Genomic DNA, 24,421 nt, shown 5'->3' with positions numbered 1-24,421 from the left:
TGAGAGGAATAGCACCCCATCATTGGAATCAGTGAGAGGAATAATGCCCCATTATTGGAATCAGTGAGAGGAATAGTGTCCCATCATTGGAATCGGGGAGAGGAATAATGCCCCATCATTGGAATCAGTGAGAGGAATAGCACCCCATCATTGGAATCAGTGAGAGGAATAGTGCCCCATTATTGATATCAGCGGGGGGAATAGTGCCCCATCATTGGAATCAGTGAGAGGAATAGTGCCCCATTATTGATATCAGTGAGAGGAATAGTGCCCCATCATTGGAATCAGTGAGAGGAATAGTGCCCCATCATTGGAATCAGTGAGAGGAATAGTGCCCCATTATTGATATCAGTGGGGGGAATAGTGCCCCATCATTGGAATCAGTGAGAGGAATAGTGCCCTATCATTGGAATCAGTGAGAGGAATAGTACCCAATTATTGGTATCAGTGGGAGGAATAGTGCCCCATTATTGGTATCAGTAGAGGGAATACTGCCCCATCTTGGTTGCCAGTGGGAGGAATAGTGTTTCATTATTGGTATCTGCAAGAGAAATAGTGTCCCATCATTGGAATCAGTAGAGGTAATAGTGCCACATTGTTGGTATCAGTAGTGCCCCATCACTGGTGTCTATGGGAGGTATAATGCCCCATTGTTGGTGTCAGTGGTAGGAATAGTGTTCCATTGTTGGTGTCAGTGGAAGATATAGTGTTCCATTGTTGGTGTCAGTGGAAGGAATAGTGTTCCATTATTGGCATCAGTGGGAGGAATAGTGTTTCTCTCTTGGCGTCAGTGGGAGGAACAGTGTTCCATTGTTGGCGTCAGTAAGAGGAAAAATGTTCCATTGTTGGTGTCAGTAGAAGGAATAGTGTTCCTCAGTTGGCGTCAGTGGGAGCAATAGTGTTCCATTATTGGTGTCAGTGAAAGGAATAGTGTTCCAATTTTTGGCATAAGTGGGAGGAATAGTGTTTCTCTCTTGGTGTCAGTGGGAGGAATAGTGTTCCATTGTTGGCGTCAGTGAGAGGAATAGTGTTCCATTGCTGGTGTCAGTAAAAAAAATAGTTTTCCATTGTTGGTGTCAGTGAAATCAATAGTGTTCCATTGTTGATGTCAGTGGGAGGAATAGTGTTCCATTGTTGGTGTCAGTGGGAGGAATAGTTTTCTATCGTTGTCGTCAGTGAGAGGAATAGTGTTCCATTGTTGGTGTCAGGGGAAGGAATAGTGTTCCATTGTTGGTGTCAGTGGAACTAATAGTGTTCCATTGTTGGTGTCAGTGGGAGTAATAGTGTTTCATTGTTGGTGTCGGTGCAAGGAATAGTGTTTCATTGTTGGTGTCTGTGGAAGGAATAGTGTTCCATTGTTGATGTCAGTGGGAGGAATAGTGTTCCATTGTTGGTGTCAGTGGGAGGAATAGTTTTCTATCGTTGTCGTCAGTGAGAGGAATAGTGTTCCATTGTTGGTGTCAGGGGAAGGAATAGATTTCCATTGTTGGTGTCAGTGGAACTAATAGTGTTCCATTGTTGGTGTCAGTGGGAGTAATAGTGTTTCATTGTTGGTGTCGGTGCAAGGAATAGTGTTTCATTGTTGGTGTCTGTGGAAGGAATAGTGTTCCATTGTTGGCAGCATCAGTGGGAGAAATAGTGTTCCATTGTTGGCGGCATCAGTGGGAGGAATAGTGTTCCATTGTTGGTGTCAGTGGGAGGAATAATGTTCCATTGTTGGTGTCAGTGGGAGGAATAGTTTTCTATTGTTGGTGTCAGCCTCACCAGTACCCATCAATGCAGCCTCATCAATGCCCATTAGTGCAGCCTCCCTAGTGCCCATCAGTGCAGGCTTGTCAGTGCCTACTCATCAGTGCAGCCTCACTGAGGAAGTCAACGCCTGTGGTTGGGCTTCGACGTCATGCGTATAGGGGACAGAGCCTGCGTGCTGGAAGCTGTCTCTTCCTAGATACCGTTTATGCTGATTGCTATGCGTTTTGCAAGCGCCACCTTTGTGAGTACCATTCCTTTACTCAATAAAGCGGTTTACTGCAACCATACAGAGAGCACTAGATCTCTTCATTTGTTCCCCTTTTATGTCTATCGGTGAGAATCCCTCTGGAGGTGATAGGCTATCCATAGCCTTTACTATCTGAAGGTCCCTGTGTATATACAGTACAACACTGTGATTTACCCAGCACTGGGTCTATAGTGGAGGTGAGAGACCAATTCACCTGGTGGTGGGATTACACTAATCATGAAAGCACTAATTAAGTTTTGCACAAGACACATGGATTCGCTGTTTATTTGTTTGATTGTATGGACATTGGAACATGTATGGGCACTGATTTTTGAGTTTTATTACACTATGTGTTCACATGACTAGCGCAACACTACTGTTTGGTTTATGCAGTCTCACAAGTGTCCATTAATGCAGCCTCACCAGTGCAGCCTCCCTAGTGCCCATCAGTTCAGCCTCGTCAGTGCCTCCTCATCAGTGCAGCCTCACTAGCGCCCATCAATTCAGCCACATCAGTGCCCATCAGTGCAGCCTTGTAAGTGCCCATCAATGCAGCCTCATCAGTGCCACGTCACTAGTGCACATCAATGCAGCTTCATTAGTGCAGCCCCACCAGTGCCTATTAATGCAGCCTCACTAGTGCCCATCAATGCAGCCTCATCAGTGCAACCTTACCAGTGTCCATCAGTGTAGCCTCCCTATTGCCCATCAATGCAGCCTCTGTCATTAGTGTCCATCAGTGCAGGTTCACCAGTGCCCAATTAACGCAGCCTCATTCATTTCAGCCTCTCTAGTGCCCATCAGTGCAGCCTCGTCAGTGCCCATCTACACAGCTGCATCAGTTCCCATCAGTGGAGAAGAAAAATGTACTTATTTGCAAAATTTTATATCAGACACTAAAAAAAGTTTTTAAAAAATCATTTTTTTTTATCATTTATGAAAAAATAAAAAGCCAAGAGGTGAATAAATACCACCAAAAGAAAGCTCTATTTGAGTTTAAAAAAAAAAGTGGTTAATAAGTGGTTGTATTTGTATAGCAGTAGAATGGGGACCACAAATGTTATCAAACGGGGCCTTTTGGTCACTTCGTCTATCACTATGATAGGAGTCCTCTACTCCTCCACTTCCTCCACCATCACTCCATGTCAGTGACCCCCGCACTCACACACCGGAGACGTCTTCCGGGTCACAGCGCTCTACAACCATTGGCTATACTGTGCGTTCCATGAGCAGGTCTGCAGACAGGAAGAGGTGTGGCTATGTGGGCGGAGCTCGATGCAGTCATCAGTGAGTTTGTGGTAGGAGAGATGTGCTGATGGGGAGCGGCTTCCTGTGTACACACCCCGGATAGCACTGACAGGAGACCAGCACTCTGCTTCCCGCTGCTACCATGGACGGCTGCCGGCTTCTATGGCTCGTCACCTTCTGTTTACTGGGGGCTCTGCACCTACCTAATAAGGTAAGTGTACGGAGAGGTGCCTGACACCAGGACTGGCTGCACCACATGCAGGTCTCTGCTCCTTCATACACACTGATCTCTACATGGATCACTATTATTATTCATCAAGGTTGTCAGTGATGTGTACTCTTCAGGAGTCACTCCTCCAGGACTTATTACTGATATCTTCTATGGAAGATCAGGCAGAGGGATCACACTTCCCAGCACACCATGTCTGTGTTCTGTCATTTCACCTAAATCTCCTGCACAGCCATTCATTTCCATTGTGATCAGGATCTCCTGATCCTATGAGTTCATGTCATAGGGAAAATAAAGAATCATTGCTTTATTATAGGGGGCACAGCACACAATCCAACACCCCCCCCCCCCCACTCCTCTCATCTTCATTTGCTTTACATTGGGAAGTGGATGTACCATCTGATACAGTAATATATATATATATATATATCTCAGAGCTTTGCTTAGAATAAAGATCACGATTCTTGGGGTCACATCTTTTACATTATACTAAAAAAAAAAAATGGGCTAACTTTACTGTTGTTTTTTTTTTTTTTTTTTTTAATTCATTAAAGTGTATTTTTTTCCAAAAAGCTGCATTTGAAAGATTTTTGCGCAAATACAGTGTGACATAAAAGTTTGCAACAATCACCATTTTATTCTCTAGAGCAGGGTTTCTCAACCAGGGTTCCGTGGACCCCTAGGGTTCCTCCAGAGGTTGTTTGGGGTTCCTTGAGAAATGGGCAATCTCTGCCTCTAAGATAAGTTCCCAATGACACCATTGTTCCATTTAGCTCTCTGTAAGGGGGTCATTTTTCCCAATGATGACAAGAGTAAGGAGCATTCTTCCCACTGACTGTCACACTAATGTGTCATGAGTTGTGAATTTTTAATATGTAGCAGGGGTTCCCCAAGACCAGAAATTTATTTCAAGGGTTCCTCTGTGTTGAAGGGACTAGGGTCTCTGATAAAAAATATATATGTGTGTGTGTTTAGGGGTTCTAAGTAATTTTCTAGCAAAAAAATACTGATTTTAACTTATAAGCAAAAAGTGTCAGAAAAAAGTTTAGTCTTTAAGAGGTTAAACTGCCCTCGCTGACAGACGGAAGTTCATTCCTTTGATCTTGATATAAGGATCCGTTCACACATAGGCGTTTCGGATCATGGGCAGAATTGCTGCGATTCCAAATCATTGCAAGTCGCAGGATGCCCGAGCGATTCCCGTGACTTGCATGGCACCCCAAAACGCACCGCGATTGTGCCATGATTGATGATTAATTGCGGTAAAATTACGCAAACAGAATCGCGGGATGTCCGACGCCCAAAATAAGTTCTTGTACTTCCTTTGGACATCTGGCGTCCCGCGATTCTGTTTGCTCAATTTTACCTCGCTTCGTCGGGCGACAATTGCAGCAAAATTGCGCCACGTTTGGGATGCTATTGCAATTCACGGGAATCACTTGGGCGTCCAGCGACTTGCAATGGTTTGGAATTGCGGCAATTCTGCCTGCGATCCGAAACGCCTATGTGAATGGATCCTTAAAGAACAAAATGATACATTGTAAAACATTGTGTTTTATAGTTATCTCGCAGCCTTAATAATGTTGGTAAACAATTGCCAGAGGCTCCTTTTTTTTTTTTTTATTTTAATTTTTTGACAGCTGTGAGTGAGCAGAGAACACCCCTGTAAGGGTCCTTTCACACGGGCGGTCCGGACCGTATGTCCGTTTTTCATCTGATTTTTTTTTTTTTTTTTGCGGCTGAAAAACGGACATAATTCAGCACCTTGCATTGTGAAGGTGCATTGGGGTGCCAATTACAATAAATAGCACCACAGCACATGCCATCTACTTTATACCCCATGGCCTGGTGTGAGCGGGCCTTATGGATCCCATTGAGAAGTAGTGCTGTCCTGGCATCCATGTTGAAGCCCAAGTCCAGGAAAATCTTCCCTTGTAGTTGGGTTTTGCCCGAACCATTGAGGGTTGGTGGCACGTTTAGGTCTAGGGGCTTGCAAAAGAATATTTGTACGCTCCTCCGCATTGGAAGACCAGTCCTCACAGCAGCTTCTCACCTGTGATTTCTGGTGGTCTAAGGTCCTGATTCATTGCAGAGTCCATATCGCCATGTGAGTATGCCAAGGGACAGTCCACCACCAGAGAATGGGGGAGAGGAGGACTAGGTAAGTAAAAGTCCTTAATAATAATGCAAAAAACCCGCGCTTGGATAGGGAATAGAAAACAAAAAGCAGTTGCTGTTCACCCAATGGAAAAATAGACTAAAAAGAGTAAATAATAACAGCGCTTGCTAAAAAATTAAATACCTAAGTAATATAAAGGTAACTAAAGTGCTAGAAATGCTAAGATATAAAGTGCTAAATGCATTAAATCCACATAAAGGTGCAAATATATATATGTGTGCAAAAAAAATGCAATAATTGTTAAAAAAAACCATCAATTATAAAATAATTCATATATTATTAAAAGGCCATAAAATGTGCAAAAGTGCTCAAACTGTGCTTATGTTCCTTTTAATTTCTTTGTGCTGTGCTGGAAGGTGCTCATCAGTGCAGAGGTGCCCCACTCCCCTCTTGCACCCCTACTTACCAGAAATAAAGACCCTCTCTGGGTGTATGATTAACGTACCATCCAGAAAGTCCTTATACTCTCCCCTAAACAAGCAGTTAATCTGGATTTTTTTTTATTTCCTGGAGTTGGGCTGTAGTTCAATGTTTCGGAAAAACATGCAAAATTGTGTGTTTTTGAACACATTTACAAAACATTTGAAAAACCCGTCCTTGCAGTGCTTTCGTTGTTAATGGCACCCCATATGCAGCAAGGAGACGCGGATTTTTCCATGTAGAAAGCTGCATAAGCTACTTTGACACATCTGTGGCACATATGGAAGCCAGAGAAAATGAATGGGCAGCCCTATGTGCATAGCATGAGACTGTACATAAAGCTGGTGTGATTTATGTGCATACTTAATATGACTTGGTATGAATGCAGCCCTAAAGTAAAACTGAAGACGACATAGATGCCTGTCCTTCCTTTTTTTTTTGTCATCTTCATCCCATTCAGATTTCCCTGCACTTCCTGTCCCATAGCCAAAACAGGAAGTGAACAGAAGTTCCTCCAAAGTGAGGCAATCCCTGGTTGTCACCAGAACTAGTGTCCCCCATCAGATGATTTCCCCTGTATTCCTGTTCTGGTGAAACCCCAAAATGTAAAATGTTTCACTCTCAGTGATAACTGTAAACAAGACAAATAGAGCGGGTGAATCTCCCCAATGGTGACACAGACAGCGATAAAACCCTGACAGGGGTTCTGATCCCACTCTACTCTACTCCAGAACTAAAAAGTTCTGCCTTTTAATTCTACTCTAAACCGTGCTATCTGTACAGATTTCCTAGAGGCATACCATAGCAGGGGGTTGAAAAGCAGAAGTAGTTTTTGCTTTGTGAAACAGAAAACAGTCTTTACCAAAGTTGTCCTTTACCACATTTGGGCCGCCGTGACTCTCACTTTGTTGTTCTGAATGTTTTAGTAGATCTGTCCTTGGCATATAAAACTGTGATAGCCAGAACCCCCCCCCCCCCCCATTTCCACAGGTGTGAAATATACAGATACATGTTCTGCTGGAAATAAAAATGGGTGAGCTGATGCCAGATGTATAAGCTTGCAAGAACAAATCTACGGACCTGTTCTCATTGAAGCTAGAAATCAATGCCCCCATTAGTAGAGTACCAGTTACATGGTCATTGGTTGTCTCATAGCTTGGACAGGCAACCTTCACTCCTAAATCCATTAACCTACGTCGGCTCGGAGAAGTGGTTGTACCGTTCTTTAGAGCTGACGGTCGGCTTTCAGAAGATAACAGCCAATGTGGCTTAAGAGCCGCTCGGCTGTTATCCCAGCGAGCGGGAGGGAATGTCATTCCCCCCCCTCCCCCTCAACCCCCCACCACGCCCTCTCCCGCCTCCTTCCGCGGCTCTGCCTGGGTCTCCCGTCCCACCGGCAGGTTGGAGTCCCGAACAAAACCGGAATTCGGCTTTGATTGGGTCTCTGATATATTAACCCGGAAGCGGCATCATGACACCACTTCCGGTATACTCAGCAGCTAACGGCGCCAAATTTAAATAACTGCCAGTATTCAAAAATGCAGACTTCGGCATTTTGAATACTTTTTGAATACTTTGAAGTGCAGTAGAGAGGTTTGGGGTCTTTTAGACCCCCGATCCCTCTATAAAGAGTACCTGTCACTGCCTATTGCTGTCACAATGGATGTTTACATTGCTTGTGACAGCAAAAAAAAATATGGGTTTTTTTTTTTTTTTTTTTAAAACAGTGCTCAAAATAAAAAAATTAAATAGCATAAATAGGGAAAGAAAAACATTTTTTTTAAAGCGCCCCCTTTGCCGTGAGCTTGCGCACAAAAGAAAACGCATGGGGTAAGTTGCGCCCACAAATTAAAACGGTGCTCAAACCACACGTGAGGTATCGCCGTGATCGCCAGAGCGAAAGCTATAATAACAATTAAAAAAAGACCTACGCTGTAACTCTAAACTGGTAACCTTTAAAATTCGCCATAGGTAAAGCTACCGTAGTTTGTCGCCATGCCACGAGTGTTCGCAATTTTAAACCGTAACATGTTGGGTATCTATTTCCTCGGGGTGACATCATCTTTCACAATATACAAAAAAATTGGGCTAACTTAACGGTTTCGTTTTTTAAATGCACTCAAATGTATTTTTTCCCAAAAAATTGCATTTGAAAGACCGCTGCGCAAATACGGCGTGACCGAAAATATTCCAACGACCTCCATTTTATTCTCCAGAGTCTTTGCTAAAAAAAAAAAAATATATATGTTTGGGGGTTCTAAGTAATTTTCTAGCTAAAAATACTAGAGTCAGAAATAGGCTTGGTCCTTAAGTGGTTAATTTACCAGTTTCACAAGACGGTTACATTCCCGGCATTCCATGAATGCTAACTGTCACATTTGCTTGTACTCTTAATTTAGGGTGGATTTTATTTAAATCACGATTTAAATGATGTTTTCAGGGTCAGTTCACACCATAGAAACGCAGTCTGGATGCGTTCCGGATGCTTTTCTGCATGCGCGTTCTTTGGTGCGTTTTTGATGCAGTCCAGTGCTTTTTTCTTTTCTTTCTTTTCTTTCTTTTTCTTTTCTTTTCTTTCTTTTCTTTCTTCTTTTCTTTTCTTTTCTTTCGAAAACCATATAACTTACTATCCATGCGGTTTTTTTTTGATGCAGAAAAAAACACACTGGACTGCATGTGGTGTGAACTGGCCCTAAATCACTAGTAAAAAGGCTTGATTTAAATCATAATTTTTAAAGAACAACTGTCCTCTCTGTCCTGCAGCAGCACCTCCTCTGGCCCGCTGTTGACTCACTGACAGTCCCATTTACTTTAATGAGACGGCTGGTGATGCTCCAGTGACCCAACAAGATGAGGAATGTGGCGTCAGCAGGTGAGTGGATGCCTAACAGGTGCTGCCATGATGGATCTGAAATGACAGGTATTCTTTCAATTTAAGGACTCATTCTTGCAGGTAGTGTGAAGTTGTATGAATGCATTAATGCAGTGCATGTTATCTCAGCAGAGTTTGGATTCATTGAATGAGTTTGCAAAAAAATGTAAATAATGCTGAATATACAGCCTCATGCTACATAACCAAGCTCCATTTCATGCTGAATAAACAAAATTATTATTGTATCTTAAAGCAGATCTTCACTACATCTGAGCACCAAAAAGACTATTTAATTCATTATTAATATTTAAAGCAGACTTCCCCATCCATCCCAAAACACCTTCCTAGCATTTCTGCCCATAGCCATCTTGAGTAAGGGCAGATGATTCATGTAGCATTTACTTCTTGGAATCCATCTGCCCTTAGCTCAAGCTTGCATGCACAAGAGTGTGCTTAGCTGAGAAAACCCCTCCTCCTCTCCTGAAGTCTCCTGGGATGTATGACATGATTTGTCTAGGCTAGAAACCAGAAAGCTTTTGAAGAAATGTAAGAAAAAAAAGTTTAAAGCGGAGTTCCAGCCATTCACTCACCTGTCCAACGGTCCAGCGATGCGGCCGCCCGAAGCCTCGATCCTCTCCCTCGGCGCCGGGTACCCACTGCGCATGCGCGAGTCGCGCTGCGCGCCGTGATTGGCCGGCAATCTTCTGGGACCTCTGACGTGTCCCAGAAGATTGCAAGGAGGGAGAGGGAGAGGAGAACTTCCGTTCAGGGCGCCACGGCGCTCTGAGCGGAAGTGGGAGTGGGTACCTGTCAGAACTAGGTACCCGCTCCCCCCCCCCCCCCCCAAAAAAATGACATGCCAAATGTGGCATGTCAGGGGGTCAGGACTCCCTAAAGCGGAAGTTCCACATTTGGGTGGAACTCCGCTTTAAAAGAAGTAAATATGCTCTACTTTTCTATCGATTTACTAATCCTAGCAGCGTAAAGGATTAAAAATAATCAATGTTCAGGAGAGTAAAGTTCCATTTTAAATGGAAAACTATCTTTAGCTAGATTTCTAATCCAAAAGCATTTTTTTAAAATTGAATTTGATAAAAATCAAGAAAATCCGATTTTAAATAAGAAAAAAAATAAAATCATATTTTTTTTTTTTTTTTACCAACCCGCTCTTGGTAACTGTCAAACCACCAAATGTCTGGAGTAATAACTGATCACATGTGCAGCACCATGGCAGTTGCAGATCAAACCTAGGCCAAGATGGCAGCCTCCTTGGCTGGAAGGGATAGGAGGGTTTTGTTCTGCTTTAACTGTGGTGACACTACAAATCCCATCATGCCTGTGGCTGTCAGTCTTGCAATGATTCATGAGACTTGTAGTTCCACAACAACTGGCATTTGGAGGTTGCCTACCCCTGTGTCGCAGGGTTGTGTGAATGTGGATGGTTCATGTGATTCTTTGCCATACAGAGATAAGCATGTTATGATGGAAACTAACAACCCTCTGAATACAGAGTATTTGTAGTATGTAATAACTGTCCGTTTACATTTTTTTTTTTTTTTTTTTTGTGCTGTAAAACGCTATATGCATTTTTTTTTTTTTTTTTGTTCAGAAATGCATATCATGCGTTTAATGCATTGAATTAAGAGCAATTTTTACTTAGTTACAGAAGTATATTCCAGTTTGTCATAGAATTTGATAGGCTGCAGGTCTGACGAAAAAATATATAGTGAGGAACTTGAAGCGAAACTTCACACAAAAAGGGAAGTTCCACCTGTTTGCCTCCTTCACCCTCATCTGTAACATTTGGCATTTTATTTTGGGGGGGGGGGGGAATGCTTGGTTTTTGACAGGTACACATTCCCAATTCTGCCCAGATCAACCAAGAAGATTTGGGACCATTCTCAAGGTGCACATGCACAGTAGGAAGCCAGCGCCTGGACCCGAAGCCCATTGAAGAATCGGCTCTGGTGAGGATAGTCCTGGATCCCTGGACAGGTAAGTGTCCTTATATTAGAAGTCACCAACTATAGTATTTGTAGCTGTTGGCTTTTAATGTTTTGGGGGAGACTGGAGCTCCTCTTAAGTGGTAGTAAACCGAGTACTACCACTTGTACCTACAGGTAAGCCTATAATACAGCTTACCTGTAGGTACCGTGAATATCTTCTAAACTTGCACAGTTTAGGAGATATTCAGAGTGCATGCATCCGATGACATTGGCGCATGCACTCTGAAGGTCCAGCTTACAGTGCCGCACCTTCAGAGCCGTGCAGGAAATGGTGGCTTCTGTGCACGTGCGCGGGGTTGATGTCATCGCACCTCTGGCCACTCGTAGCTGCAGGCTGCAAATCCAAAAGGAAGACTGGGGGAAGATGTCAGACGTCTCACTGGTGACATTGCGGCCCTGGAGGGCTTCGTTCTAAGTTAAGTCTCTCACATTATGACGTTGTCTTGCGGGAATTTATTTATTTTTTTTGACCACCAGTGGTTTACAACCACTTTAATATGTACAGTATGGAGGAAACCAGGGAAAGGGGAGACCTGTCTGAAAACTTTAAATGCATCAAGGGGGTGAATAAGGTTCAGGCAGAATTTTTTTAATATGAAACCAAGATCAAGAACACGGGGACATGACCTGAAACTGACAGAAGGAAAGTTCAAAACGAATCTTAGAAAGTTCTATTTTACCGAAAGAGTCGTTTTTGTTTGGAATAATCTTCCAGCAGAGGTAGCGAGTCAATCCACAGTAAGTGGCCTTCAACATGCTTCGGACAAAAAAAAATTAAAAAAAAAAAAATTCACAAATACAAATAAAAAAAAAAAATTGGGGCAGACTTGATGGACCACATGTTGTTGTTTTTTTTTTTTTTTTTTTTTTTTCCTGGCATCACGTATCTGTTTTTATTAAACTCCTCTAGTGTTTATGCATGTTTAGATGCGTTTTTAGGCACTTTACATGGTTTGTTCTGCTCTTCAGCTCCTCTCCTGAACATGCTGTTTGGTGTTTTTTTTTTTTTTTTTTTATTGCTTGTAATTGCGCAGACACTTGTGCCCCATACACACGATCTGAAAATCAGATGACCGATCATCCGACTTTTTTCACTTGTTAGTCACAAGTAGAAAGTGAGGAGGTTACTAAAGTTTAAAAAATGATCATACGACAGAATAAAAAATCAGAAGTGATGTAATGTGTTGTAGTGTATTTGTATTGTGTTTTTGGACAACGACTGTACTAATTAAATCGTACTGGTACCATACAAGAAGAATTTTTGTGCTTGTCCAATTGGATAATATCAGATGAACTGTCATGTTAGGCTATCAAAATCTGTGTGCTAACCATTATTTTACAAACACTTCGAAAGCAGTATTTTTTTGTACAATTTTCATATCCTGTGTACAGGCCATTAGGCTTATATAGAGGTGCTTCTACATACAGGCTGAAAAACAACTTAGTGCCTGTTAGTCCCCATTCACACTAGCGCGACTTGTCAGGCGACTTGGTCGCCTGACAAGTTGCGGTGGGTCACCTGCCATTCATTAGTACAGGACCCGTTCTAATAAGAGCGACACAAGTCTCTCCGACTTAGAAAAAGGGTCCTGTACTACTTTGGGGCGACCTGGAGGCGACCTGCATTGACTTCAATGATATGAAGTCCGTGCATGTCGCGCCGAGGTCGCGGTGCACTTCACAGGTCGCCCCGGCAAGTGGGAGCCGTGGGCACTACATTTCAAGATCACATTGTAGCATGAAATTGATTTTTCTCCTTCCCTGCTCACTTTTTGACTACCTCCTTTGACTATCTCCTCTCCTACGCTATGTCTATTCCCACCCACTCTTCTTCTTTCCCCCTTTCTTGTTGTGTCTGTATGTTGATGTCGTTGATGTATCAACCGATGACAGTTGGCGATATAGTTGGGTTGGCCTGCCACTGTTGCCCCCTTCCATCTGCAAATTCTGGTTTTAACTCTTGAGATGGACCCTGAGGGCCATGTTGACTATTTCTGAGAAATGGTGGGATCCCGGGTACCAGTCTGGGAATCCCCCCTCAACTGGACCCAGGAGGGTGTCTCCGGATGTTACGCAACCTTTATGGTGCACGGAGACCTCGGCCTGGCCAGGTATTTAACAATCCCCAAATTCCCTTAGGGGGGGGGGGGGGGATAGTGGCAGGTCTTCTCCCATTTTCCTCCAAGTTTTCAAATGTGGCAGGGATTGTTGCATGATTACATGAAAGTCACACCCTGTTGTCCCATTCTCCCTTTCACCTTGGTATTTGGCTGGGTTTTATTATCCTGCATGATTAGTTTTTATATGTTCTACTTTTGACTCGCTTGACTGTTACCGGATTGCAATTGCCACTGCGAACTTCCTACTGGTTTGAGGTTCTATCCACTTGATTGTTTGATCTTCTGCATTGTATTGTGTTGACAAAATAAAAAACCTTTTTGATTGAAAAGTAACAGACACTGATAGCCATGCAAGACTCCAACAGCAATCTGTCATCAACAGTGGCATTTTTTTTTTTTTTTACTCTGTGCGTGAGACTTGTGCAAGAGAGGGCTTGAGGTTTGTCCTTGACAAAGAGGTCTGAATGTCCTGAAGTTTGGGCCTCAGCTCACTTACACTGCATGACTGAATTGAGTGCATCCAGCAGCAATTGCTGCAGGTAATCGCTGGCTGTGCAAACAGCCACAGGTATTTGCAGCTGACCTGTCATTAAAGTGTATTGGCTCGGTGGCTGCCACTGACAGGTGGAAAAAACAGCAACAGGAATGATAGGATTCCTGCCTCTGCCATTTCACCAGGCCAAATCACTTGTGCTAATGTCCCCTTATTGAGGTTACATGAGGTTGGGGGACAGATGAGCAGCCCTGGATGCAAACTGTGTCCAGGAAGGAAAAAAAAAAAAAAACAGCAGAAGGAATTGGCAGATTCCTGCCGATACCATTTGTACCAAGCCAAATTGTCCTTGTGAATGTAGCCTTGGTGGTTACATGCAAATAGCCAGTTGGCCTGTCTTTAATTTGTATCGGTTTCCTGGCCACAGCAGATTGCATACATCTGTGAACCCCTTTGCAGATTTAGCCCTCGTTCACATTGAACGCAGCTTTGAAATTGTGCGACTTTATCTGAACTCGCACGATTTCAAAGTTGCATTTCAGTCCGTCTTCGGGGGCGGCTTGAAAGACCTCTGTGAAGATTCATGTCTCTAAAAGTAGTTCAGGAAGTACTTTTGGAAATTTGGTGCGGTGCCATTGCCAGCAGTAGGCTGAGATTTGTCATACGATTGGACCCGTCAAGTCACATGTGAAATTGCGCCGATGTGATCAAGGGCTTAAATAATTTGCTGAGCCACAGCCCCAATTGCTGGTGTGAATGAGGCCTATATGAAGCCCATACTGTCAGTTTTAGCTGCTATGAGCCGTAGTGAGATGGCAGTGTGATATGCACTTCAGCGCATCACGCATTTCCCTTTTTTGTTTTTCCAGAACTTTTTTAAAAGTGCACAAAGTGACACTTCATTCATTCATGTCCCCACACAGCAGCGTGGTGCATTGTACTGCTGTATGGTGATGTGGTGATATCCAGTGCACTGCAGTAAAAAAGAATGTTGTCAATTCATTGCGGCTCAATGCACTGAACCTCTGGCCTGTGTTGCAGTGTGAATGGGGCACATTGTAGGGAGACGCTGATTTAGTCCCTGCAAGCAAGGATGGCTGCAAGAGATTGGATCCACCCTAAATGGGAAACCTAGGGCAGTGGTCATGGCACCAGCTTAAACTGGACCATGGATAAGAATGATGAATTATTAAGAAGTATGGTATTAATAAAAATAAAAAAAATAAAAAAAAAAACACTCACTCCCCTCTATGCTGCAGCTGTCCCCTGTTAGTTTCAAGATGGAGAACTGAGTGATCACATGACTGCTCTAAGTGGAGAGCACTGATTGTTGGTCACCATTCTCCGCTCTACTCCTCAGGAGCTCACTACAGCACCGGCTTGGGAAGTGAGCGGGAGCAGCTGGCTCTGGCTCTCAGCCTCATCGTGAAAGGTGAAGCCAGCTGTCAATCAAGCAGTGGAGTGGATCCTGACCGTATTGTTGGGATGCCTCCCTAGCCTGGAGCAGCTCTGCCCTGTCTGCTGGTAGTGGACAAATAGCCTGCTATCATCTGACTCTCGGTCACTGGAGGACAAAAGTTATTGCACTCCTGTGACCCAGAAGAGAAGTATGGCCAAAAAAGCCTTGACCATACTTCTCTTTTTCAAAGATAAGGAAACTGCATATTCAGTAAGTGATTAAGGCAGCTGCTGAAAGAGCTTAAAAACACAGAGTTTATGATCACTTTAAGTGCATGGAGAATACTGAGGAAAGCTCCTAGCGCTGGTTTATCTCCGGCAAAGAAAAGCACTAATCCAGGCAGACTCAGCCATGATGGTCTTCACACATGACTCCTTTATCCCAGGCTGTGTGAATATATTTTACATATGTGTATAGCGTCCCCTTATTCCACAATGCCTATATTGTGCAAATAAAAAGGAAATGTCCCCCCTCGCCCCATCCCCCAAGGTTTTTTTTTCCCTCTCTCTTACCTTTTTTCTGTGTTGTGCACAATTCACAAACCTACCTGGGCAGTGTTGTCCTGTTATGATCTGCCGGGAAGTAAGGTATTAGCGCCTCTTCGGCTCCCCTAGACCTAACAAACATTCATAGTCGCAGTGTCCGGAGTTGGGAGGACCCACTTCAAGGGTCGATTTTCTCTAATTCCAGGTGTTGGGGTTTAATGAGTTTGTTTGCCGTTATTAATTATTGCATTTTGTCTTTTTTTTAAAGCTGGCCTTGCATTATAACCTAACTATGCCTCATTTATATTCCACTTAAATGTGATCGCTCTAGTTGTGTGTAGAATACAAAAAAAAGTAAGTAGTTTGGCATCCTCTGGTTTTCACAGGAAGCAGGGGTGAGGCTCATTGATTGATTATAGCGATCCTAATCCTGCTTCTGCTTTCATTACCTTGTGAGCCATTGATGAAGCACAGGCGTGATGCAGGATGTCAGGTTCAAGAGGAACTTCACTTAGATGTCTGATAATTTTTTTTTTTTTATGTAGATAAGTTAAAAAAAAAATAAAAAAATAAAAAAGAAACAGATACCTAGTAGTGCCTGGGGTCCAGCACTGTCTTCCCACAGCCAGTTATTCTTACCACTACAGGTTGACAGTGCCGTCACCTTGAATACGGGAGCCGGCTGTGGCTTGGGCCACCTTGGATACGGGAGCCGGCTGTGGCTTGGGCCACCTTGGATACGGGAGCCGGCTGTGGCTTGGGCCACCTTGGATACGGGAGCCGGCTGTGGCTTGGGCCACCTTGGATACGGGAGCCGGCTGTGGCTTGGGCCACCTTGGATACGGGAGCCGGCTGTGGCTTGGGCCACCTTGGATACGGGAGCCGGCTGTGGCTTGGGCCACCTTGGATACGGGAGCCGGCTGTGGCTTGGGCCACCTTGGATACGGGAGCCGGCTCCCCACTGTGCATTCGCAAGCTCACGCAGCATTCATGAATGGTACAGCTTCTGAGCCATATGACCTGTCCCAGCAGGCTACAGGAGGGGGCAGGGTAGGGAATGCAAACCTTATCTAGGCATGGATTGCAGAAGTGGAAGCAGGTACTGATAAAAATTGGTACATACTTAAAAAATTAGTAACTCAGTTACAGGCAGGGGGGAGGGTGCAAACCAGCAGGACTTCACTGTTTGAGTTAGGTTCTGCTTTATGGTCATTGACTTACTAGGTAATGCAGTCAGGCTCAAGATGAACACCAATAATGTTTAAATAAGCCTGCAGTGGCAGTTTCCATATTTCCTGTTCTTGTGGGCTTGCTTTTCACATCTGTATTAAACCCAAAACCAAAAATGTAATATATTGCAGCTTACCAGTCATTAGACGTGGGTGGTGGCTGCATTCGTGGTTTTCCTTTTTTTTTTTTTTTTTTTTTTCCCCCCCCAACCTGGTTATCTGGCCAGTAACACACCCCCTGTATAAGACTGCCCCCACTCTAGATGAAGGAGCACAGGGGGCACCTTTGGACAGCAGCATTGTCCGTCTGGGGGAGGGGAGTGTTAGATGTACTAGCAGATTAAAATAGAATGAAGCCAATCTCAAGCTCATACTTTATAAGCAGTTACAGCAAACAGTTTTCCCTTTTGGAATAAATGTTTTACATAAATAAAAGCTGCTCATTGTTGTCCCCTCTGCCATTGTTAAATGATTTGTCTTATCCCTGTAAGTGATCTATTTGCTGGAGAGCTTGTTCTTTTGAAAAACAACAGAATTACTGGCTGGATCACCTCGTTAAAATAGAAGAAATCTAGCCTAAAAAAATGACTGCAAGCATAACATCTGAGAATTGTAAGCTTCTATATAATAAAGGTTTAATACCACTTTAAATAAAGTGTAAATTACAGGGAGAGCAGAATTATTAGGCAAATGAGTATTTTGACCACATCATCCTCTTTATGCATGTTGTCTTACTCCAAGCTGTATAAGCTCGAAAGCCTACTACCAATTAAGCATATTAGGTGATGTGCATCTCTGTAATGAGAAGGGGTGTGGTCTAATGACATCAACACCCTATATCAGGTGTGCATAATTATTAGGCAACTTCCTTTCCTTGGGCAAAACGGGTCAAAAGAAGGACTTGACAGGCTCAGAAAAGTCAAAAATAGTGAGATATCTTGCAGAGGGATGCAGCACTCTTAAAATTGCAAAGCTTCTGAAGTGTGATCATCGAACAATCAAGCATTTCATTCAAAATAGTCAACAGGGTCGCAAGAAGCGTGTGGAAAAACCAAGGAGCAAAATAACAGCCCATGAACTGAGAAATGTCAAGCGTGCAGCTGCCAAGATGCCACTTGCCACCAGTTTGGCCATATTTCAGAGCTGCAACATCACTGGAGTGCCCAAAAGCACAAGGTGTGCAGTACTCAGAGACATGGCCAAGGTAAGAAAGGCTGAAAGACGACCACCACTGAACAAGACACACAAGCTGAAACGTCAAGACTGGGCCAAGAAATATCTCAAGACTGATTTTTCAAAGGTTTTATGGACTGATGAAATGAGAGTGAGTCTTGATGGGCCAGATGGATGGGCCCGTGGCTGGATTGGTAAAAGGCAGAGAGCTCCAGTCCGACTCAGACGCCAGCAAGGTGGAGGTGGAGTACTGGTTTGGGCTGGTATCATCAAAGATGAGCTTGTGGGGCCTTTTTGGGTTGAGGATGGAGTCAAGCTCAACTCCCAGTCCTACTGCCAGTTTCTGGAAGACACCTTCTTCAAGCAGTGGTACAGGAAGAAGTCTGCATCCTTCAAGAAAAACATGATTTTCATGCAGGACAATGCCCCATCACACGCGTCCAAGTACTCCACAGCGTGGCTGGCAAGAAAGGGTATAAAAGAAGAAAAGCTAATGACATGGCCTCCTTGTTCACCTGATCTGAACCCCATTGAGAACCTGTGGTCCATCATCAAATGTGAGATTTACAAGGAGGGAAAACAGTACACCTCTCTGATCAGTGTCTGGGAGGCTGTGGTTGCTGCTGCACGCAATGTTGATGGTGAACAGATCAAAACACTGACAGAATCCATGGATGGCAGGCCTTTGAGTGTCCTTGCAAAGAAAGGTGGCTATATTGGTCACTGATTTGTTTTTGTTTTGTTTTTGAATGTCAGAAATGTATATTTGTGAATGTTGAGATGTTATATTGGTTTCACTGGTAAAATAAATAATTGAAATGGGTATACTGTATATTTGATTTTTAAGTTGCCTAATAATTATGCACAGTAATAGTCACCTGCACACACAGATATCCCCCTAAAATAGCTAAAACTAAAAACAAACTAAAAACTACTTCCAAAAATAGTCAGCTTTGATATTAATGAGTTTTTGGGTTCATTGAGAACATGGTTGTTGTTCAATAATAAAATTAATCCTCAAAAATACTCATTTGCCTAATAATTCTGCACTCCCTGTAAAGCATGGACAGTAATCTTAAATCTTAGTATTATAAATGATATTTGTTATCATCCGAATATCGGTATTTTTAAATCCAAAGCCCACTGTCATTGGGTAGATGATACATGATGTGTAATGTGTGTACTCAGACTGGGGGAAATGAATATGTTTAGCTCAGCTGAGTGTCATGTGCCCTGGTGTCATTGCTGACTATTATAGATTTGCTGTTCAGTGGAGCCCTGTTTGTGCCCAGTCACTGTTTTCTCCATGTGAACTCCCATCTATGGAGTGTTAACCCTTTATAGTGAGGGGGGTTGTGTCCGGCTCTCTGCCTATTGATTGGGTTGCATATATCAGTGCATGCCTCTGTTCTTGTCCGTGTGAATGCATGCATTAGATGTATGTTTTGTATGTAGATATGGTATTGGTGGACATCAGGAGGGTATGCCAGTGACATATTCTTGTATATCTGCTGAATCTTTATATGAGCATGCCGTTGGTGAACAGAAATTGTCAGGTTCTGCACTCTGCCTGGCTGTATTTTATTTAGCTGTTATGCAATGTGAATCATTAATGAGCAGAGTATAAAAGAACAATTCACTGCTGGCAGAGTACACCAAGCACGTCAGACACATCCCTTTTAACAAATCATTTATAGCTGAACTCCAGACACAGAATCTTCCATTTTAAATCTATTCCTCAATATCCACTTTGTGTGCACCCAGAGCCTTTGTGCAAACTCAGCTATTACCCTGTAAAAGTGGGCAGCAACATCATTGTGTTGTACATAGCCTGTCAGGGAGCAGAGCTATCGGGGGGGGGGGGGGACCCAGGAGGCTCCACCCACTACAGGCTGTCTGCATAAAACTACAGGAGGGGGGTGGGGTAAAGACCAGTCACTATACACAAGGCTAGAGCGCAGCAGTGAGCGGTCTTTATTAGAGCAAGCTCCTGCACTCAGGCTACATTTCATGCTAGATTACTGCACAGATCTGGAAGAAATACATAAAGCATACCAAGATTCAAGGAATTATACACATGACCCTTGTTTTTAGTAAATATTTGCTTATCCCAGAGTTTAGCTTTAATGCAGCACTATAGTCAATAATACATCATTAAATACAGTAAGACTCCGTTCACACTGTCGGATCCGACTTTGCACGCGACTTCACAGGTCGCCCCAGCGTGACTTCGGCGCGAATTGCACGGACTTCATAAAATGAATGTCTATGCAAGTCGCTCCGGGTCGCCCCGAAGTAGTACAGGACCCTTTTTCTAAGTCGGAGCGACTTGTGTCGCTCCTATTAAAACCGTTCCTGTACTACACTATGGGACGCAACGGACCGCAACTTGTCAGGCTGACCAAGTCGGATCAGTGTGAATGGGCTGTAAAACCTTGGATTGCGAGCATAATTGGTTTTGGCAACATGCTTGTAATCCAAAGCGAAAGTATCAAAGTATATCAAAGTGAATTTCCCCATAAGAAATAATGGAAACTCAAAGGATTCCTTCCACAACCATTCATAGGTCCTTCAGTTCTAGTCCATAAAAAGATTATAGCAATGGGATAGGTTGTGTAACCATAAAATGTCCATCCACAAATGGCACCTCCACAAGGGGATTAGAAGCAAAATCCAGCAGAAGCTACAGAGAAGAGAGGCGCCTCTAAGTGTAGCAATATGGTTATATTTAATGAAGGTTTAACATTTAGCAACTCGCATGGTTGATGATGAAAACAGGCACATCTAAGTATGCAGACATCAGGGGTAAAGCTGTCCACATGGACCGTCCTTCACACCGCCGGCTCTCACCGCTGTCAGTCTGCAATCGTGACCGGGAAGACTACCCTGCAGTAGAGTGATCTGAAAGCGAGGCTTAAAGTGCTGTGGAGCACAGCATGGAAGGGATGTCAATGGCGGTGTGGAGGATAGTCTATGTGGACAGCTTTACCCCAGATGCCTGCATACTTAGATGTGCCTCTTTTATTCATCAACCATGTGAGTTGCTAAATATTGTACCTTTTTTATTAACCACTTCAATACAGGGCACTTCCCCCCCCCCCCCCCCCCTTCCTGCCCAGGCCAATTTTCTTCTTTTAGCGCTGTTGCATTTTGAATGACAATTGCGCGGTCATGCAACACTGTACCTAAACCAAATTTAAGTCCTTTTTTTTCCCCCCCACAAATATAGCTTTCCTTTAGTAGTATTTGATCACCACAAGGTTTTTTTTCTTTTTTGCTTAACAAATAAAAAAAAAAAAAAAAGACAGAAAAGTGTAAATTTTGTTTGTTATACAATTTTGTAAATTAGATACGTTTTTTCCTGCACTGATGGGGTGGCACTGATGGGCAGCACTGATATGTGGCACTGATGGGCAGCACTGATAGGTGGCACTGATGGGCACTAATGGGCACTCATAGGCGGCACTGGTGGGCAATAATGGGCACTGGTGGGCGGCACTGATAGATGGCAATGGTGGGCAGGACTGATGGGGTGGCACTGATGGGGTGGCACTAATAGGCAGCACTGATATGTGGCACTGATGGGCAGCACTGATAGGTGGCACTGGTGGGCGGCACTGATAGATGGCAATGATGGGCACTGGTGGGCAGGACTGATGGGGAGAGCACTGGCGGGCTTCCTGAGCCCTGATTGCAATCCCTGGTGGCCATGGTGGGCATTCCTCGGGTCATGGGTGGGCATCCCTGGTGCACTGGTAATCAATGATCTGATTACCAGTGCAGACCCCCCCCCCCAATCAGGAGAGCCTCAGATCGGCTCTCCTCTACTCGTGCCTGTCATGCACTAAGGAAAGCCAATCAACGGCTCTTCCTGTGTACACAGCTGGTCACATGGTAAGGCTCTCTACCAAGATCGGAGATGCGGTGTGTCAGAGTGACACACCGCAGCACCTATTGCCGATCTCTAAGTGTAGCAATATGGTTACATTTAACCACTTCCCGTCTGCCCTATAGGCGATTGACGGCGTGAAGTGGTTGCATTATCCTGACCGGCCGTCATATGACGGCCGGTCAGGATAATGCAACCACTTTCACGCCGTCAATCGCCTATAGGGCGGGCGGGAAGTGGTTAAATGTAACCATATTGCTACACTTAGAGATACCTCTCTGCTCTTTTATACTCAATTGTGACATGTTATTTGTATATCAAGACATCGCTTGTTTATCAAGTCAAAATTTTTTAAAAATTTTAGTTGTCTTGCAAAACGCTCTTAATTCAAGTTCCTCTCAATCCAAGGTTTTACTGTATGTTTTTAAATGCAAACAGTTTCATTTAATTTGATCTGGCTTCAGCCTCCTACAGTCCCTGTGTAGTAGGATTGGAGTTTTAGGAGAATAAAGCAGCACAAGGAGCCGATCAGTTCATGTGCTGACAGGAAGCATGCTAATCGGAGGAGAAGAGAGCAGTGACAGAGATGAGTGCATCACTGTGTTGCTTCTCTTTTCTCTGTTCAGTTATATGTTGGAGTTGGTCCAAGATGAACTGGGCTCAGATTAAATGTGACAGACCTAATTGGGATGGGCTTTTGGAGGAGATTGCCCCACACCCAAAGCAGTTGCTCAGGGTGAGAAGGTGGTGGTTGTTCTTCCTCAGCAGCAGAGCCACAGTCTGAAAGAGGAAGTGGTCATCCTCCCTCCCAGCGGCAGAGCCACAGACCGGGAGAGGAAGTGGTCGTCCTCCCTCCTAGCGGCAGAGCTACAGACCGGGAGAGGAGGTGGTCGTCGTCCTTCCCCCAAGGGCAGTGTAGAGATTTAGGAGCAAAGGAAGTTGTCCTTGCTCCACAGGAGTCTGGGAATTTAGGATATGGAGCAACCCCTCCCTATCGGCATTTCAAGGATTCAGGAGAGGAGGTGGTTGTCCTTCCTCTTTAGCAGCAGTCCGATGTGCAGGGAAGGGGGGGGGGAACTGTCCTCACTCCCCAGCGGCAGTCCGAGATGATGGGAGGGGAAATGGCCCCCCCACTCCCCCAGCCGCAGGCCAAGGACCAGGGAGAGGAGGTGGTTGTCCTCCCTCTTCAGCAGCAGTCCGATGTGCAGGGAAGGGGGGGGACTGTCCTCACTCCCCAGCGGCAGTCCGAGATGATGGGAGGGGAAGAAGCCCCCCCCCCCTCCTCCAGCCTCAGGCCAAGGACCAGGTAGAGGAGGTGGTCGTCCTCCCTCCCCAGCGCTAGATCCGCAAAACCGCAAAATGCATTGAATGACGCTGGCTATCTGCCTGAGGACACCTAGTACTAATAATTAAAGAAAGTACTAAGTGGAAATCTTTTGATTAAAGGTATATATTGCAACAAAAGCGTGTTTTATTATTTTTCCTTTTATGGTCTGTTCGTTTTTTTATCTTGTATTTTTTGGCTGTAGTTCTGCTTTAAGCTTTGCTTACAAGGTTGATGTATGCAGAACAAGTCTTAAGGTCTCTTTTGCAAATACAAGCCTGTTTTTAAAGTATGTGGGCTGTGTACAGCACTGGATGAACGTACACATTGCCTGGATGTCCGATCACACATCGGGAATTCATGAGACAAACAGTAACTACAACAAAGTATTTGTCATAGTACAGAGAATACTAGATCTTGTTGCCCTTGGAGAACAATGCTAAGCTCCCTGTCATTCTCCAGTGATGCACTGTAATCACACCATGCAGTTTGGTTAGGGAGTGAAAACTATTCTTTATCTAGCCAGGAGCAAGGGATGGGGAACCCTAATGTCATTTGGAATTTTGCTTTAACCTCTGCTGCCCACATAACTCTTATGGGGTGAGCTTTAATGCCCATGCGCTGCACATATGCGTCACTGGGTGGATAAAGTTTCTGTGCTCAGAGCATGCTCACTGTGCACTTCCAGCACAGAGAGCTCTAATAAGGGGGTAGGGGGGGGGGGGGGATTCCATCCAAAATATTTGCAAAGAAGTGAATAAATAGTTGGCCTGGGGATTTTTTTTTTTTTTTATTCGTTTTTTTTTTTGTTTTTTTTAATGGAGGTTAAACTAGTACAAATACCATATATAAAATCCTATTCTAATTCTTTATTACATAGAAAAACCTAGGAAAGCACCAAACACAATTCATACAATTTTCACATTTGGTAGAGATTATGCACCATTTTACCAGATATAGGTTACATCACTTTGGCTCCATTAACTGTTCTTATCATGGATTTCTGAGTTGTTTGGCCATACTTGCCCGAGTCTCTACCCCTCGGGTAACTGACCCCTGTCTCTTAAGCCCCCCCAAGGACAGACTCTCCATCTGTTGGCAGATCCCATGATTGTTCCAAATACAAATTGCTTTCATTTGTATCTTTTTTTATTATCTACTTTACACCATGCCAGAACCATCCTGATGAAGTGTACAGTGTTTTACAAAACAAGTTGAGATCTATGAGGTTTCCAATTTTCTCTGTTCATTGACCGTCATACAAACCTTGTCAGCTTAGATTGAGGAAGGCTGACT

At 44.0% G+C, this 24,421-nt stretch overlaps 1 protein-coding gene across 1 annotated transcript in view; it reads left to right on the top strand.

Moving 5' to 3' along the window:
* Window positions 1-3,322: 3,322 nt before the first annotated feature.
* Window positions 3,323-24,421, top strand: part of NPC1 (NPC intracellular cholesterol transporter 1) — a 134,908-nt gene continuing 113,809 nt past the window's right edge. The window contains exon 1 of the mRNA XM_082258500.1: window positions 3,323-3,458. Within this exon, the coding sequence (XP_082114626.1) occupies window positions 3,390-3,458 (69 nt within the window). The 5' untranslated portion in view covers window positions 3,323-3,389. The remainder of the gene's footprint in view (window positions 3,459-24,421) is intronic.

This window comes from Pelophylax lessonae (assembly GCF_965119305.1).
Source record: "Pelophylax lessonae genome assembly, chromosome: 5".
Taxonomy (NCBI): domain Eukaryota; kingdom Metazoa; phylum Chordata; class Amphibia; order Anura; family Ranidae; genus Pelophylax; species Pelophylax lessonae.
This window is presented reverse-complemented; position numbering and strand designations above follow the sequence as displayed.